We start from the raw sequence: 17,216 nt of genomic DNA, 5'->3' as shown, positions 1-17,216 counted from the left end.
GAGAACATTTTGAATAAAGATAGAGATTAGGATATATATATTTTTAATTTAATTAAACTTAAAATATTTTCTAATAAGGGTCTTTATTTGAATTAATAATTACACGGTTAAATATTTAAATAATCTTCGTATGTAATCTTCGACCTCTAATACACCCTAACTAATTTACCTGCAAAAACTCGGTGCCTACACACACACACACGCACACACACACACTATCGCTTACTTGGTTTGTTTAAAGAACGATCACTTTTATAACATTCTCTGCCATTATTTCTACCTTCAACAATCCATCGATATCATTCATATTTTCCAGAAAGCTTCACACTCCATAGTCCATATCATCTCCTTCATTCATCATCAGTATCAGTCTATTCTGTCCATTGTACGCTTCTACCGCACAACAACAATAATTAAACTCATTCTCGGCATATTCTTCAGGTAAAGTTCTATATTCTTCTTGGTACTTCCTTTCATTTCTGGGCATCAAATCTCTCCCTTTCTCTCTCTCTCTCTCTCTCTCTGTCTCATACATCGGTTTGTTCAGAGCGTGTTTGCATTTCTTAATAGGAACTTATCTCATATATAATCTTTGCATTTCTTGATGTAAGGCTTTATTTTCTTTTTAGTTTGTATCATTTCTTGGTGTAACGTAACTCACCACAAGATATTTCATTTTTGCGTCTGTGAAGGGATTTTCTCAATTCATTTAAAGAAAATATGTCGACGAGTCTTGAAAGAAGTGATGACAGTGTTCAAATAGTAGATGTTTGGAAAGAGAACATAAAACAAGAGTTCGACTTCATTATTGATGCGATAAAGATATATCCATATGTATCCTTGGACACAAAATTCTCAGGTTCGCTCTTCACAGTAAGAAACTATGGAGCATTGACTGGAAACCTGGGACTGGCCAAACTGATTCAAGTGGGTCTCACGTTGTCCAACGAAAACGGTCAATGTCCCATGATCAATGGTCAACGCGTCTGCTGGCAATTCAAATTCTGTGAGTTCATTCCAAAAAGGGATCCAAAATCCAGAGACATGATCGATGCCCTGAGAGACAGTGGCATGGATTTGGAGAAGAACCAGAAAGATGGCGTGACATACAGCGATTTTGCAGAGCTTCTGATGTCGTCTGGGCTTGTAATGAGGGACGAGGTTTCATGGATTACGTTTCAAGGTTCGTCCCATTTCGGGTACTTGGTGAAGCTGCTGACTGCAGCTGGGAAGAAGAATCTTCCAGAAACAGAACAAGAGTTCATGGAGATTCTCAATTTTTGTTTCCCAGTTTTTTATGATGTCAAGCACCTGATAAGATCATCCACCAACGTAAATCTGCATCAACATGGTGGTGGTGAACTGGAAGATGTTGCCAGGTTTCTGGAGGTGGAGGAGAGAGTTGGACCGGCGGCGGCAGGGGACCAAGCTGGGTCAGATAGTTTGCTTACGAGTATTGTGTTCAATAAACTGAAACATGATCCTCAGTACTTCAATGGAGCTATACCAGAGACATGTCGTGGTTTTTTGCCTGGCTTGGCCGGCATTCAACTTTAGCCCAATGTAACTGAAGGAGACAAGTATAGTTTTGAATTAGCCTCAGATTCGTAATTGCGGAGTTTTGTCTGGGTGGGTCAGTTTCATATTCGTAATTGTGAAATGAACTGCAGTGACTTGGGATAGTTATGCAGAAAAATTTCTTCTTCTGTTCTTGGGTTGGAGAAATTATAACTGGCTAAATCCCAAGTTGAAGAATTAATGAAGAGAAGACAAAGACTAATCTTTGTTTTGTCCACCCTATCTTTTCACTCAATATTTTACATATGGCGTGCTCTTCCGGTCCAAAATATAAAGGAGAATAACATATAAACAGCTTTTAATAATAAACCGTATATTAATAAAATTATTATTCTTATAAAAATATATATTATTTTTTCTTTTTATCTTTTGTTTCAATTTATGATGAATAAGAGAAATGTAATAAATTTACAGACAGTAGAATAAAATAATTTTTTTTATTTTTAAAATATTAAATTACTTATGTTTTGAATTAAGATTAAATGGACAAAATGCTAATGAGCATATTGTTGTTTGCTTAAACTTTTGGTGTCGATCGAGTTCATTCGCTGTGAGCAGCTAACCTTCATTTTTTCCCCACTTTCTATTGTAAGATTTTTTTTTTTTTTTAGCCAAAGAAAATTCGATAGGTATCATGTGATCAAACTACAGTAATATAAGCAGGGGAAACAAAATATAACCAACAAAATGGATATATTTTTTTTATCTCGATATGTAATCGATAGATAAACAATAGTAGATGATAGATATCAAAAACATATCCCTTCTAATTTAAAATTGAATATTTGCTCAATTATTCGAATATTTCAACAGAGTTTTTCTAAAAATTTAAGTTTCTATTCTTAAAAATTTTTTTATTTAAGAAAAATATTGGAATAAAAATCTCACACATATTTTTGAAAATGTTTCATATTTCTTTAAAAATCTTCAATCTATAATTCAAGAAAATTTTAAATTGTAAGTTATGACTACATGTTTGTTAATATAAAATGGTTAAGATACTTATCATAAGAAAAGTAGTTAAGATTATTTTTTTGGGCCAAAGGAATTTCATCTAACAGAGCTAAGTGTCACGGGCTGAAAGTTTGGCGCAGCACACGGCGCCCGTGTGGCGTCCCGAGGACCCCATAATCCCCGAGACAAGCCTTACCACATACGGATCACACTGGTTTTACCCTGCCATGGGCTCATCAGGGAGGCGGCACTAGCCCCCGACCAATTGTGCACTTAGCCCGAAGACTAAGGCAGAACGCATCCAATGCCAATGTCGCCCCCTTTACCCATATTGTGCGAGGCTAACTAGTGGATCATTCATTATTTTGGTCTTTACACGGTCACGAAGATATCATTCGTGACATTCTTCCACACCCAATCTAGCACGCCCTCATACTAGGGGAGAAAGACTCTGCCCAAAGATTGCACGTACAGTACTGCCACAAACACATCAGCTTACTGCTGAATGGCCACCCGAGTCCTGCACTCTTCGGACCCACCCGCACCAGCGAGCCAACAGGAGTGGAGTCGATCACGGCCAACTTTCCCGCCCGAGTCCCTATTTTTAGACCCACCTACACCTCGCAGGCCTTTGGAGTGGTGCCGAGATCAACTAGTCCCAACGTGGGACTCTACAGGCACACGACAGTAAAGTACGTCCTGCTCTGATACCACTCTGTCACAGGCTGAGAGTCTGGCGCAGCATATGGCTGTCACGAATGATATCTTCGTGATCGTGTATAGACCAAGATAATAAACGATCCGCTGGTTAGCCTCACACAATATGGGTAAAGGGGGTGACATTGGCATTGAGTGCGTTCTGCCTCAGTCTTTGGGCTGAGTGCACAACTGGTCGGGGGCTAGTGCCACCTCCCTGATGAGCCCATGGCAAGGCGAAACCAGTGTGATTCGTATGTGGTAAGGCTTATCCTGAGGATTATGGGGTCCACGGGACGCCGCACAGGCGCCGTGTGCTGCACCAGACTCTCAGCCCGTGACAGAGTGGTATCAGAGCAGGACGTACTTTACTATCGTGTGCTTGTGGAGTCCCACATTGGGACTAGTTGATCTCGGCACTGCTTTAAAGGCCTGCGAGGTGTAGGTGGGTCCAAAAATAGGGACTCGGGTGGGAAGGTTGGCCGTGGTCGACTCCACTCCTGTTGGCTCATGGGTGCGGGTGGGTCCGAAGAGTGCAGGACTCGGGTGGCCATTCAGCAGTAAGCTGATGTGTTTGTGGCAGTACTGTATGTGCGATCTTTGGCAGAGTCTTTCTCCTCTAGCACAAGGGCGTGCTAGATTGGGTGTGGGAGAATGTCATGAATGATATCTTCGTGTAAAGATCAAGATAATAAATGATCCATTGGTTAGCTTCACACAATATGAGTAAAGGAGGTGACATTGTCATTAGGTGCGTTCTGCCTTAGTCTTCGGGCTAAGTGCACAACTGGTCGGGGGCTAGTGCCGCCTCCCTGATGAGCCCATGGCAGGGCGAAATCAGTGTGATCTGTATGTGGTAAGGCTTGTCTCGGGGATTATGGGGTCCTCGAGATACCGCACGGGCACCGTGTATTGCGCCAGACTCTCAGCCCGTGACAGAGTGGTATCAGAGCGGGACGTACTTTACTGTCGTGTGCCTATGGAGTCCCACATTGGGACTAGTTGACCTCGGCACCGCTCCAGTAGGCCTGCGAGGTGCAGGTGGGTCCAAAAGTGGGGACTCGGGTGGGAAGGTTGGCCATGGTCGACTCTACTCCTGTTGGCTCGTGGGTGCGAGTGGGTCCGAAGAATGCAGGACTCAGGTGGCCATTCAGTGGTAAGCTGATGTATGTGTGGCAGTACTGTATGTGCGATCCTTAGGCGGAGTCTTTCTCCCCTAGCACGAGGGTGTGCTAGATTGGGTGTGGGAGAATGTCACGGATGATATCTCTGTGACCGTGTAAAGACCAAGATAATGAACAATCTGCTGGTTAGCCTCACACAATATGGGTAAAGGGGGCGACATTGGCATTGGGTGCGTTCTGCCTCAGTCTTTGGGCTGAGTGCACAACTGGTCGGGGGCTAGTACCGCCTCCTTGATGAGCCCATGGCAGGGCAAAACCAGTGTGATCCGTATGTGGTAAGGCTTGTCTCGAGGATTATGGGGTCCTAGGGACGCTGCACGGGCACCGTGTGCTGCGCCAAACTCTCAGCCCGTGACATAAGGCTAAAAATAAAAAAAGAAACCAAAGCCAAAGTCAGGAATACAAACGCAAATAAATACATGAAAAGGAAACAACACTATGAAAACAACAGAAAGACGGCAATTAAAGATCCACATTAGCCTACGCCCGTTCATTCAACACCCTTAGGAGGTCTTTGACCAGCAACATCACTAGAGTCTTTGAACAAGATACAAGCTAGAGGATTCCATTTCCCTTGAAGCTATTCCTGCTAGATAATTAGCAGCACAATTCTCATCACGATGAATGAGAGAAAAAGAGATACTATTCAAAGAGTCCAGCATGTTCCACATGTCAAGAACCAAGGAATGATACATCTAAGGACACTTAAGAAGATTTCTGCTAAAGCAGACCTTGTAAGCTTCAGCGCAATCTATTTCAATAATGTTGCCCATACCAGTCTACGTACAAGTCAGCTTTAAGGCCTTTTTCACCCCTTGTAACTCTTTCCGCAAGGCTGAATCCGCATTAATATTTTCTTTCCAACCCGCGATGAACCTGTCCCGTGAGTCCCAAGAGCTACAATACCTACTCCATGTAAAGCGCCATCACAATTTAGTTTAATAACTCCCTGGGGAGGTCGTACCCAACATCAGGATTCTGTTGCATGGTCATACTCTTGTCCCTTACAGAAAGCGCCATTACAATTTAGTTTAATAGATGCCTGGGGAGGTCGTACCCAGCATCGGGATTCTGCTGCATGGTGGACTGGTGTCTGTGGAGTTAATAGACCACGAGCTTGCCAAAATTCATTTAAACCAATGTTTGTAGTTACAATTAGGCCGCCAGGGTCAGGTTGGTCATCATCAAATATCATCCGGCATCGAAATTTCCAAATCTGCCAATAGAAAAGAGCCACATTTGCTTTGCCATACTCGTTCAGGGGAGATTTTACGCACATTATATTATACATACAGTCCCTTATATTCCTGATCAATAGGGGGCCAAGAAGAAATCATTAGTAGCTAGGGCAGGATTAAGGAGGCGCCATATAAAATGACGTACCTTTGGGGTACTTATAAATCATATTTTTTATATATTTTTATTCTCTTCACTAGGTCTTTTTATTGATGAATCATGACTAAATGAGATTAATTAAAATATATTTTATTTTATTGGTCACCTCATATTTTGTGGGAATTAATGGATTAAATCTTGAAAATTATGATTGGATTCTTCATTTAATATTTTTGCACATGTGGCCATTGAATATTATTTAATTTTGTGCAGACTTTTGGAGCTAATTAAATTGAATATCATTAATGGAAATTTGTTGGGCTTGAAGTAGACTCAATTTTATTATCTCAAAATGTATTTTTTCTTGGGTAAATTTATATAAATAGTAATTAGGGTTATTAAGGGTGTTTTTATCTTTTTAATTAAAAATTAGATTTTGGTTAATGGGAAACACATGCCTGCCGCCTCAGTAGAGTTAAGAGGGAAGAGAAAGAACGAAGAGGGAGGGAGTGGAGAAAAGGATTAACAACGATGAGGAAGCAGAGGAAAGAGAAAAGAAATGAGGTCCGTTGATTCAGCACCGATGGGAGCTTCTTCTACCTCCTAATCTTCGTCTCTTCTATAGCGTCCCTTTACCATTCTCTTTTTCCTTCCATGGGTCTTTGATTTTTTGGTATGTAATCAACTTTGAACCTTGAATTGATGAAGACTTGGGATTTGAGCTTAATGGAGCAGCTGTATTGAGCATTAAATTTGGTTCTATCTCTTCTATTTTTTTGATTTTGTGCTTTCTTGATTATACCGATTGGATTATTAAGAATGCATGGAATTAGGGTTAGATTGATTAATGTAATATAATTATTAGCCACTGTAGTTGATAAATTGCTTGGCTATGAGATAGGTTTGATGTCCTAGAATGGGCATTCTACTCACTGTCTTGTGAATTATGTTCATTTAAACTGCTGGAAATTGCTTGGCAGTTGAGATTTTAATTGCTAATCATATTTCTAGTAACTAAGGCCCTGAGAGATCTCTTAGGCATATTTTTCCGTCATGATTCACTTGAAAGCATGCTCTATCTAGGTTGTTATTTATTGTGCATTAGCTGAAATTTTCATCAAGGATAAGGAAGGATGTTGATTATATGCTGCTTTAGTTATTAGTTAGTAATTTAATTTTTTGCATTTTAGTTTTAGTTAAAAAAAACCACTCTAATTCATAAGCTTTGTTGATCGAATTTACTAAGATTAATTGGCTAACTCAGTAGCTTTTAGAAAGATGACCTAGGTTGCATTTTACTACAAAATTTGGTTTTATATTTTTATTTTGATTCCATTTGACAGTGGGACCAGGTACATTGAGGCTCCAGATGACATTCCAAACCTTGTTATCTGTAAAAACCGAAAGCCCTCCTGAGTCTTTATGCGCTTGAATTCCCTTCGATAACCCTGCCTAGTGTTATATACACCAATTTTTACTAGTGGTCAAATAATCCTATTCGGTCTACGCGTAGTAGATAGTAGAATAGTTTTGATGAGCTTAAGGACATCCCCATCAACAACTTCCTGAATAGGCAAAAGATTCCATTTCCTGTTCGGTTTTAATTTATAATCTGGGGAGGCAGCGAACCAAGGATCCTTCCAAACCTAAATATAATTACCATTGCCTGCCTGCCAGTAGAGATCCTTTTCGAGCAACTCACAGCCTGCTGATATACTGTCCAAAACCCAAAAGGCTTTGGGTCCTTTCTACTCATTCAAGAATGAGAAATTTAGGAAGTAAATAATCTTGATGAGGTAAATCTAGACATAATTCGGATTGTTTATAATTCGCTACACTATTTCTACCAATAGAGCAACATTAAAACCCATAAAATCCTTGAAACCTAGCCCTCCATCAACCTTTGACTAGCACAGAAAACTACAAGACTTCTAATGGATTCCCCCACCATTAGCATTATTATCTTAGAAAAAATTGAGAATTTGAATACTGTCATAGGAAATACTAGGATGGCATTGATCACTGCCTTAATCATTCACTTCCCTCCCAGCAAAAGATAACATTTTCTTTTTCCAATTCAAGAACTTCTTCCCCATTTTATCCCTCACATATGCCAAGGCTGCATTTCTTTTTATCCTCCCTAGAGTACTGAAAGTCCTAAATAAATCCCGGGATTTTCCACTCCCTTGATCTGCAAAGCATCTACTACCTCCTCCCGTACCATATTCTTGGTGTTAGTTGAGAAGAAGACATTTGATTTCTGAAAATTAAGCTTCTGTCCAAGGTGGCACGATATTGCAATAAAATATTCTTAAAGAGACAGCAGTTGCGGGGGTAGGCGGATTTGAATTAATTCAATAATTGAAATATTAATTAGTTGATTAATTTTATTCCAATCACTTGTAAAATAAATATGAACAAAAAAACCAAAATATAGAAGAAACAAAAAGGTTATTAGTAAATAAATAAAAAATAACAAAGACTAGTCTCAAGGATCATCTCAATCTTTGAATAAACCACAAAAAATTAACAACATTTAACAATAATGTTCCAAGAAATTAACGTCAATAAAGTTCCAAAAATTGTTACAAGGACTACAGACATCCTAAAATGAAATGACTTATAGTAATATACTTTTACAATTCAAAGAGCTACAAAAGATTCTTTTTTTTTTGCATTTTATTGCCTTCAGTATCAGTATTTTTTTACCTATTTTGTAGCTATAATTTATCATGAGCTCGGCTAGGAGAGGTATTTCCTTATATGCAAATAGCATCACATAAGGAAGCCTATAGTCTAAGTGATTGCGTAGAACATATTGGATATATAGATTAGGATCACAACTATAGTTGAAAAACCTACCCAAATTACTGTTCTTAGCTGCATGAAGGGTGAAACCACTACCACGACGATGCTTCTAAAGGCAAATATCAAACAAATATTCATCTTCTCCAAATTTAATTTGGAGCAGCATCATTGTTTTTAAGCAACTCTCCCACATATTCGCATACAAAAATTTCACAAGGGATTTGGATTGTTAGATTGTCCAAATGTGAGTGGACTTAAGCAAATATGAGAAGTCTCACATTGAATAAATATGAGATTAACAACTAATATAAAATAAAGAGGAAGAACTCATAAACTTGAGCCTTGAGGTTTTAAGTTAAGATATGGTGTCCTTTCGCCATATCTTGCTACAAGTAGTATCAAAACTAAGTTTTACTCAGGACTTGAAAGCTCATTATCATGCATATGTTTAAAGTCAAAAAAATAAGATTGGCCTTGGTTGCAACAGGGACTTGTGTGGATCACACTATTTGAAGCCTGAAAAGCTAGGCTAGCCTTGATTGCTAGTGCATGGACTTAGTGTTCCCCATATTTGATATGGGAAGCTTGTGGACTCACATTTGAGGGGGAGATTGTTATGTTATTCAAGTATGAGTAGATTTAAGAAGATACGGGAAGTCTCACATTGAATAAAGCTAAGTTAAGCTTAATAACTAATATAAAATAAAGAGGAATGATCTAAAATATTGAGCCTTAGAGTTTTGAATTAAGATGTGATGTCTTTTCAATAATCTTGTTCATTTCTCCTCTCTCCCTATTCCCAAGCAGTTGCTCTTATTCCTAATAAGTGGTATCAGAGTCAGATTTTGCTCAAGACTTATAAGCCTATTATTGCACATACATTTGAAGCCAAAAAATGGGATTGGCCTTGGTTGCAATAAGGACATGCAAGTGTCATGTAATATTCAAAAAAAATTAAAATAGTCAAAATGATACATATAATTATATAAATAAATTATAAGTTTAAAATTTAAATTTTTAGTACTTAAATTATTATTTTAAAGTATGCATCTTTCTTATACTTTTATATTTTGTGATAATATTTTGTGTCTTTTATGGCTTGCTTGGAGTTAAGTAGATATATTTATTAAAGATGATTGGATAATAGAATATTTTAATAGAATTAATAATGTTAAAATATATGATATTTTCATGCAATTTTTAGTAATCAATAGTAATAAGTAAGTTTTATAAATAATAATAATAATAATAATAATAATAATAATAATAATAATAAAATATTATAAATAAATTTGTATGAATAGTCATAAAGAGGAGCTTTTCTTTAAGAGAAAGACACCATTTGGAATATGTGACATAATAGTAGTTTCTTTTAGGAGAAACCTAACTCAATTAAATGGATTTTAATAAGAATGCCACCTATGATGACTTATCCCTTGAGAATTCTTAACTCCTTTCTCAAGCCAACAACACTATACATACCCCTCACTCTTGTAGTCTAAGCACATGAATAAAATGGAATGGGAGGCAAGAGAGAGATGGAGAGAAAGAATGTGATAGTGAGATTAGATGATGGAGAGGAAGAGAGAGAGGAACAAGAGAATGGCAAGAGAGATAATATTAAGGGATAAAATATAGATCAAATGTATGAGAATGGATTAAAGGAGATGATAGAAATTTAGAGAAAAACATGCTAAAAAATGAAGAAAGAAAGCTTAGGATAAATATTAGAGATGGTCAATATCATCAAATAGAAAAATCGGTATAAGGTAAGATTCTTATTTGATTGAGATTTATAGTTTTTATTTAAAATATAAATATTTTCTCCTAATTTTATTTCTAGCTAATTTATTTTAAAGATATTCTATTACTAAGTTTTATTTCTAGCTAATTATATATGTTCTTCAATTATTTATTTCTCTAAATGTAATATTTTGTATAGAATCATTAATAGTTTTAATTTTATAGATGACATGATTTTGGGATTTATCTAATTTTGGCAATCCAATACTTTTGTATTTTGTGGTCTAGTCTTCTAATCATAAACTTTATTCCATTATAATCCCTTTGAACTTACAATTTCACACATAAACAAGTTACTAGTTTATGTATATTTCTATTTATAGTATTTATTTAGATTTATGATGTTTCAACTATAATTCAAGTATGTTTCGAACTATCATATTTATTTACATTTATCATCTTTCAACATATAATTCAATAATGTTTTGAATGAGAAGTATTGCTCTAAATGTTTGGAATTTTTTTTATTAGTATTCATGTCCAAAAGATTCTGGTTTAGTAAATTATATGGGAATATGCAAAAGAAAATTATATTATTGTGTGCTAGCATCCTTGAGATAACCCTCATCTAAGTGAAAATAGGGTGAGATTTATTTATGTGGATCACATTGGGGGATGTCCTAGCTTTGCTTAGTGCTATATGTTGAATGCTTATACTTTTCTAATGCATAATCTCATATGATTATCAAGGGAAGATGGTATGATTTACCAGAATATTGTAAGATCTTCTATTAATTTTTATAAACACCTATTATGAGTACTTGTATATATTTTCATGTGAGTTTTAGTATAGACAAGAGTGAGAAAATTGTATTTCGCACACAAGGCGGCTGGACCATTATTAGCTCAAACTTGATTTATCTTACTGAGAAATTTTGTAATTCTCACTTTGTTTTTCTATCATAATATGTCCATATGTCGATTGCCCAGTACATCTCAATAACATAGCTTGTCAAGGATACTAGTTGTATAGGTCATGCTTGGATTCAAGATCTGTGATTATGTGTATATCATATAAGGATAGTTACATTAAGAGTTTAATTATTGAAGAAAGCAATTGTAAAATTTTTATGAAATTTAGTGACAATATATGTAATATTGAATAAGACTTTTTCTTAGATTTGTAATTAATATTCATGAAATGGAAAGAAAAGCTTTGTGGCTCTCCCTCACTTCAAGATTGAACTTTTAGTTTTAATTTCTATACATCAATCAAATATTAATTAATTATATTTAAAATTAGGGTGTTACATATCACACCATTTGAAGCCTAAAAAGCTGGGCTGGCATTGATTATTGGTGCAAGGACTTAGAGTTTAGATATCTTTAATGTGGAAAGCTTGTGGACTCACAATTGAGGAAGGATTGTTAGGATGTCTAAGTATGATTGGACTTAAGCAGATGTGGTGATATTTCATCATCTCTATTATTCATGACATAAATTAGATGTTGTTCTTTGTCCTTGGAGATGTCATCATAAGGTAATCCATTCAAAAAAAGAAATCATGAGATGCCTTATTCTTACTGCAATTGCAATTGTTTGGAACTTGCATATCTTCTTTTGAACTGTGTATTCTGTCATCTTTAGCTTCACCCAAGCATATTTTCTAAGGATTACTTACCTAGTAAATTTCATTCGGCATTATCGTCTTACACCTTAAGCCCATTTGGATCCATTTATCTAGTATCATATTAATAAAATATACACTTTAGTCTTGTACATTATTTAAAAAAAAGAGACAATGAACAATACAAGTTTTATTCTAAAATTTACAACTTTTCTTCCTAAAATCGCAAGAATTTAATAGCAATTTGTAAATTCACATTTAAAATCTTGATATTTTTCAAGTATTGCAAATATTAATTTATATTCACAATTTTTGTTATAAGATTCACAGGTTTTTTTCTTAAATTCGTAAGAATTTAACAGCAATTTGCAAGTTCGCATTTGAAATCCTAATATTCCTCAAGTTTAACATTAAGATGCCAAATGATTTGTCATACCTTGTTATCATGAAAAACTTAGGAGCCCATTTGTCTTCCCTCATTAATTGCATTTCTATGTTAAGCCTTCCAGTAGCCTTGCTTAGCATTGTAGACTCCTTTTTTTTCGCATTTAAGATTAGCTATGTGATGAAGGATGAGTGCATGTGCATGTGTATTGATCAATACATAGTTTTTTAATTAATAGTAATGAGTTAGTTAATTAATGCCTCAAGTTTATCATAAAGTGTATTGTTCACTTCAACTTGGCTCTTTTGTTAAATAATGTACAAGACTAATAAAGTGTACATTTTGTTAATATGAGAATAGATAAATAGATCTAAATTAGCCTACAAGTGTAAGATGATGTGCCAAGTGAAATCCACTAGGAGAGCAATGCGTAAAAGATATGCCTAGGTGAAGCCAAAGGTATAGTAGGATACACAGTTCAAAAGAAGATGTGCGAGTTCTTGCCTTTTTTTTTAGACAATTGCAACTGCAGGAGGAAGAAAAAGACATCTTAGGATTACTTTCTTTGAATGAATTACCTTATAGTGACATATTTAGGGGCACAAAACAATATCTAATTGATGTTATCAATAATTGAAATAATGAAATACCACCACTATTTAGTTACATTTTTAAGTTGTCTTATCCTGATTGGTTGTATTAAAAATGGAGGGATCCCATTCAACGAGGTTAGGTACATTTTTAAATGTAAGGCTAAGTTTACAAGTCCTTTTTCTTTATTATATATATATATATATATATATATATTAGTTATTAACCCAACTTTTTTCGTTGTGGGACTTTCCTATATCAAACATGCCCAAAGATTAAGTCCCTGCACTAACAATCAGGGCCAGCCTAACTTTTTCAAAACCTAATTCTAATACCATTTATTAATAATGAGGAGTGATTGCTAGGGAACAGGAGGGAAGGAGAAATGAGCAAGAGTAGAGAAAAGACACTACATCTTAGCTTAACATCTTAAGACTCAAGTTAATGAGCCTTTCCTCTTTATTTTATATTAATTATTAAGCTTAATTTTATTTGATGTAGGATTTTTCGCTTAAGTCTAATGACAGTTAGAGCATTTTAGGCTTCAAATGGTGTGGTGCACATAAGTCCCTACTGCAATCAGGACCAATCCACTTTTAAGCTTCAAACATATGCGTAATAATAGGTTTTTAGGTCCTGAGTGAAAACAAACTCTGATATCATTTGTTAAAAATGAGGAGCGATACGTTAAAAAACAAGAAAAGATGGAAAACAGATAAGAGTAATGGAAGGGCACCAAATCTTAACTCAAAACCTCAATGCTCAATTTTATTATTCATTCATCTTTATTATATATTAGTTATCAAACCAAACTTTATTTAATGTGAGACTTTTCACATTTGCTTAAGTCCACCCATGTTTGAAAAATCTAACATTAAACCAAAGTATGTGGTCTATGAGCGTGGCCTTCTTGCATATGCCCCTCAACTTGCTTTAACAGAGTGGGTCAATATGGAATACAATTTTCTTTGCAACTTTTCAAGACTGAGAAAAAAGGATGGTGTGTGAGATTTACATTCAACATCCCTTTGAGAACTTTTATATGTGAATATGTGAGAGAGTTACTTGAAGATGATGAAATTGCAACAAAATTTAGAGAAGATAACTATTTGTATGATATTGGTCTTATATAAAAAGTATCATTGTGGTAGTGGTTTCAGCCTTGATGTAGCTTAGAACGATAATTTAGGCAGGTTTTTCAACCATAGTTGCGATCCTAATCTGTTTACCCAATATGTTCTATACAATCATTGGGATTGCAGGCTTCCTCATGCGATGCTATTTGCATATAAAGAAACACCTCCCCTAGGTCCTAACTGAGTTCATGATACATTACCACTACAACATAGGTGAAATTGGCGATACGGAGGGAAATGAAATACAAAAATATTGCTTTTAAAGCTCTTCAGAGTGTGAAAAACAATTACTATAGGTCATTTTATTTCAAGATGTCTATAGTCCACTTAACAATTTTTGAATATTGTTGTTACATGTTGTTAATTTCTTATGGTTTATTCAAAGATTGAGATGATCGACAAGATTACTCTTTGTTAATTTTTTATTTGTTTACTAATAACCTTTTTTTTCCTTCTCTATTTTGTGGTTGCAATAAAATTAATTAATTAATATTCCAATAATTTTTAACTGATACTAGAATATGATATTATGGTTAAGACATTGATATAATGATTTAAATCTAAGTGTAATGATAACCTTGTTTGCACAAATCTAATCTAACCCTTCCAAAAGTTAATTGTAATAATGTGTTCACAAAAATGAATTCTTGACATATATTATTTACAACTTATAAAATTTTACAAAGGATTTTAATACATAGGAAACTTGTTGTTTTTTTAATATTATCCTCTTAGTTTAGATTAAAATATGATACATATGCAAATTACTTTGATTTTTTTCTTCTATTTTTAATAGTGGTGATTTTGTAAATTGTGAGGGATGATTTTATGTTGTTTGGATTAAAATTTGCAAAACTAAACTTTTTTGTAAATTGAAATTTGTAAAGTAAAATTAAAATAAAAGTAAAATATTATAACATGATTTATGTTTATATATTTTTTTAACGTGATTTATGTTTTGATAAAGAAATACAAAAGACAAAAGGAAAAAAACTGTTTCAATCCTAATCCTAATATTGAACCACAAGTCTTTATTTTTTTTTTTAAAAAAATAATTTTCATGCAAACAAGATTTTTATAGGTTCAACATGACTTTTGGGACCCAAACTATAGCCTAGACCACCCAAATCTCGAGTTGATTTTAAAACATACATAGCCTTATTTTTATGGTGGTAAAATTGAAATTCTTAAAATTTTTTTAATAAATTAAACTTGTAAACGGTTAAAGTGTATCTTAAGCTTATAAAGTGTCTTTTCAATCATATAATTTTAACATCATTAGCTTCAACAACAAATAAACCTTACATTGAACTTTTAAATATTGACAAAATATTCTCAAATATTAACATATTAAATTTAATTTTTAAAAATTATAAGTACACAAAAAATAATCATTTGAAACTATCGTCATTAGGATTAGATAACTGAAAAGATGCTTTAAGAAATTAAAAAATTAAATTAAAATCTTATATAAAATTAGAATAATGAAGTTCACAAGAACCATTGAACTGTATGGTTAAAGTCCATTAAATTTAGCCCCCAAACTATATTCTCAAGCTCACCTAGTGTCTTAAATTCAACTTTGGTATACTTTTTCTTAAAGTAATAAAAATGAGTCATTCTTCTTCGTATAGTTAAGTTTGGTTGTTCACTTTTTTTTTAACCAAAAAATTACACTTGGCATTCTACTTAAGCAAATAACTCATTTTTTTTAAGAAAAAAAGTTTCTCTCTCTCCCCCCTCAGCCTCAGCAAACGGATTCATCAGTAGAAATATCTCAAGAATAAAAAATAATCAATATTTATATTTCAAAACCTAAAGGATTTGTGATACCTTAAAAAATACAAGAGATTATATTAATAAAAATTAAATTTAAAGGACTAATTAATTGATAGTTGAAATAAATTTTATTGATTTTGACTTTCAATATCTCAATATATGTCTGCTACGAATCTAATAATCTTCATTATTATTACTATTTGATTGTTAACTAAGAATTACTTTTATTATTATTTGATTTTTAAGTACTTCTTAAATTTATATATTTTTCCAGTAATTATTTCATGTTAAATACATTATTTCAAAAATATCTTAAATAATCTCAGTTGGCGTTTCCTTCCTCGCAAAAGAAACGCCACCCAATGATTGTTAATTTATTATTATTTTTAATAAATTTAATAAAATTTATATATTTTTCAGTAATTATTTTAAGTTAAATATAGTATTTAAAATATTTTATTCAAATAACTTTAGGTGGGATTTCCTTCTCAAATAAACGCTGCCTAAAAATTTTTAATTTATTACTATTTGATTGTTAATTATTTTATTTACATTTTTATATTTATTCAGTTATTATGTTAACTTAAATATAATATTTATATAAAATCTTATTTTAATCACCTTGGTAACATTTCTTCAAATATGAAACACCATCTAAGGGCTTCTAAATTATTATTTTAGTTATTTTAATTAAAATTATACATTTTATTTGAATAATTTGATTTTTTGTTATTATTATAATTATTTATACTTATTAATACAATTATTATTATTTAATTTTAATTTTTATTATTGTACATTTTTATTATTGACATAAATATTTTTGATTAATAGTAAAAATATTTAATTAGTAATTATTACTATTCTTAATATAAGAAAATTAAAATATATAATGATTATTTTAAATATATTATAATTAAATTTATTATTATCATTTGATTGTCAGTTTAGAATTTTATTTTTTTATTTTTAATTATTTTATTTTAAGCTATGTATTTTTTTTGTAATTATTTTATCTTAAATAAATTATGTAGAAGTTATTTTATTTAAATAGTCTTAGGTGGCATTTTCTCTTTGATGAAACGCCACTTAATGATTACTAATTTTGTGAAACCTAAGTTTTGTTCTAAGAGTCACAATTTTTTTTTAAATCATAAAAATTTAATAGCAATTTACAAATTTATATTTAAAATTCTGATATTTTTTAAGTGTTATAAATATTAATTTTTATTCACAATTTTTGTTTTAAAATTCATAGCTTTTCTTCTTAAATTTATAATAATTCAATGGTAATTTTTAAGTTTACATTTAAAATCATGATATTTCTCAAATGTTGCAAATATCAACTGTCATTAACAAATTTTATAAGATTCACAATTTTTTTCTTAAATTTACAAGA

General features: G+C 33.0%; 1 protein-coding gene across 1 annotated transcript; it reads left to right on the top strand.

Annotated features, from left to right (window-relative positions):
* The first annotated feature begins 720 nt into the window (after positions 1-720).
* On the top strand, positions 721-4,388 carry LOC129298735 (probable CCR4-associated factor 1 homolog 6). Its single transcript, XM_054937159.1, has 3 exons — positions 721-1,543; positions 3,659-3,748; positions 4,090-4,388. Exons 1-3 carry the CDS (start codon positions 721-723, stop codon positions 4,386-4,388), a joined length of 1,212 nt encoding a protein of 403 aa, XP_054793134.1.
* The last annotated feature ends 12,828 nt before the right edge of the window (positions 4,389-17,216 follow it).

Source organism: Prosopis cineraria, unplaced genomic scaffold (genome assembly GCF_029017545.1).
Source record: "Prosopis cineraria cultivar Desert tree isolate PC_DT_omini unplaced genomic scaffold, ASM2901754v1 PC899, whole genome shotgun sequence".
Classification (NCBI taxonomy): domain Eukaryota; kingdom Viridiplantae; phylum Streptophyta; class Magnoliopsida; order Fabales; family Fabaceae; genus Prosopis; species Prosopis cineraria.
The sequence above is the reverse complement of the archived record's forward strand: the minus strand, read 5'-3'. Positions and strand labels throughout refer to the sequence as shown.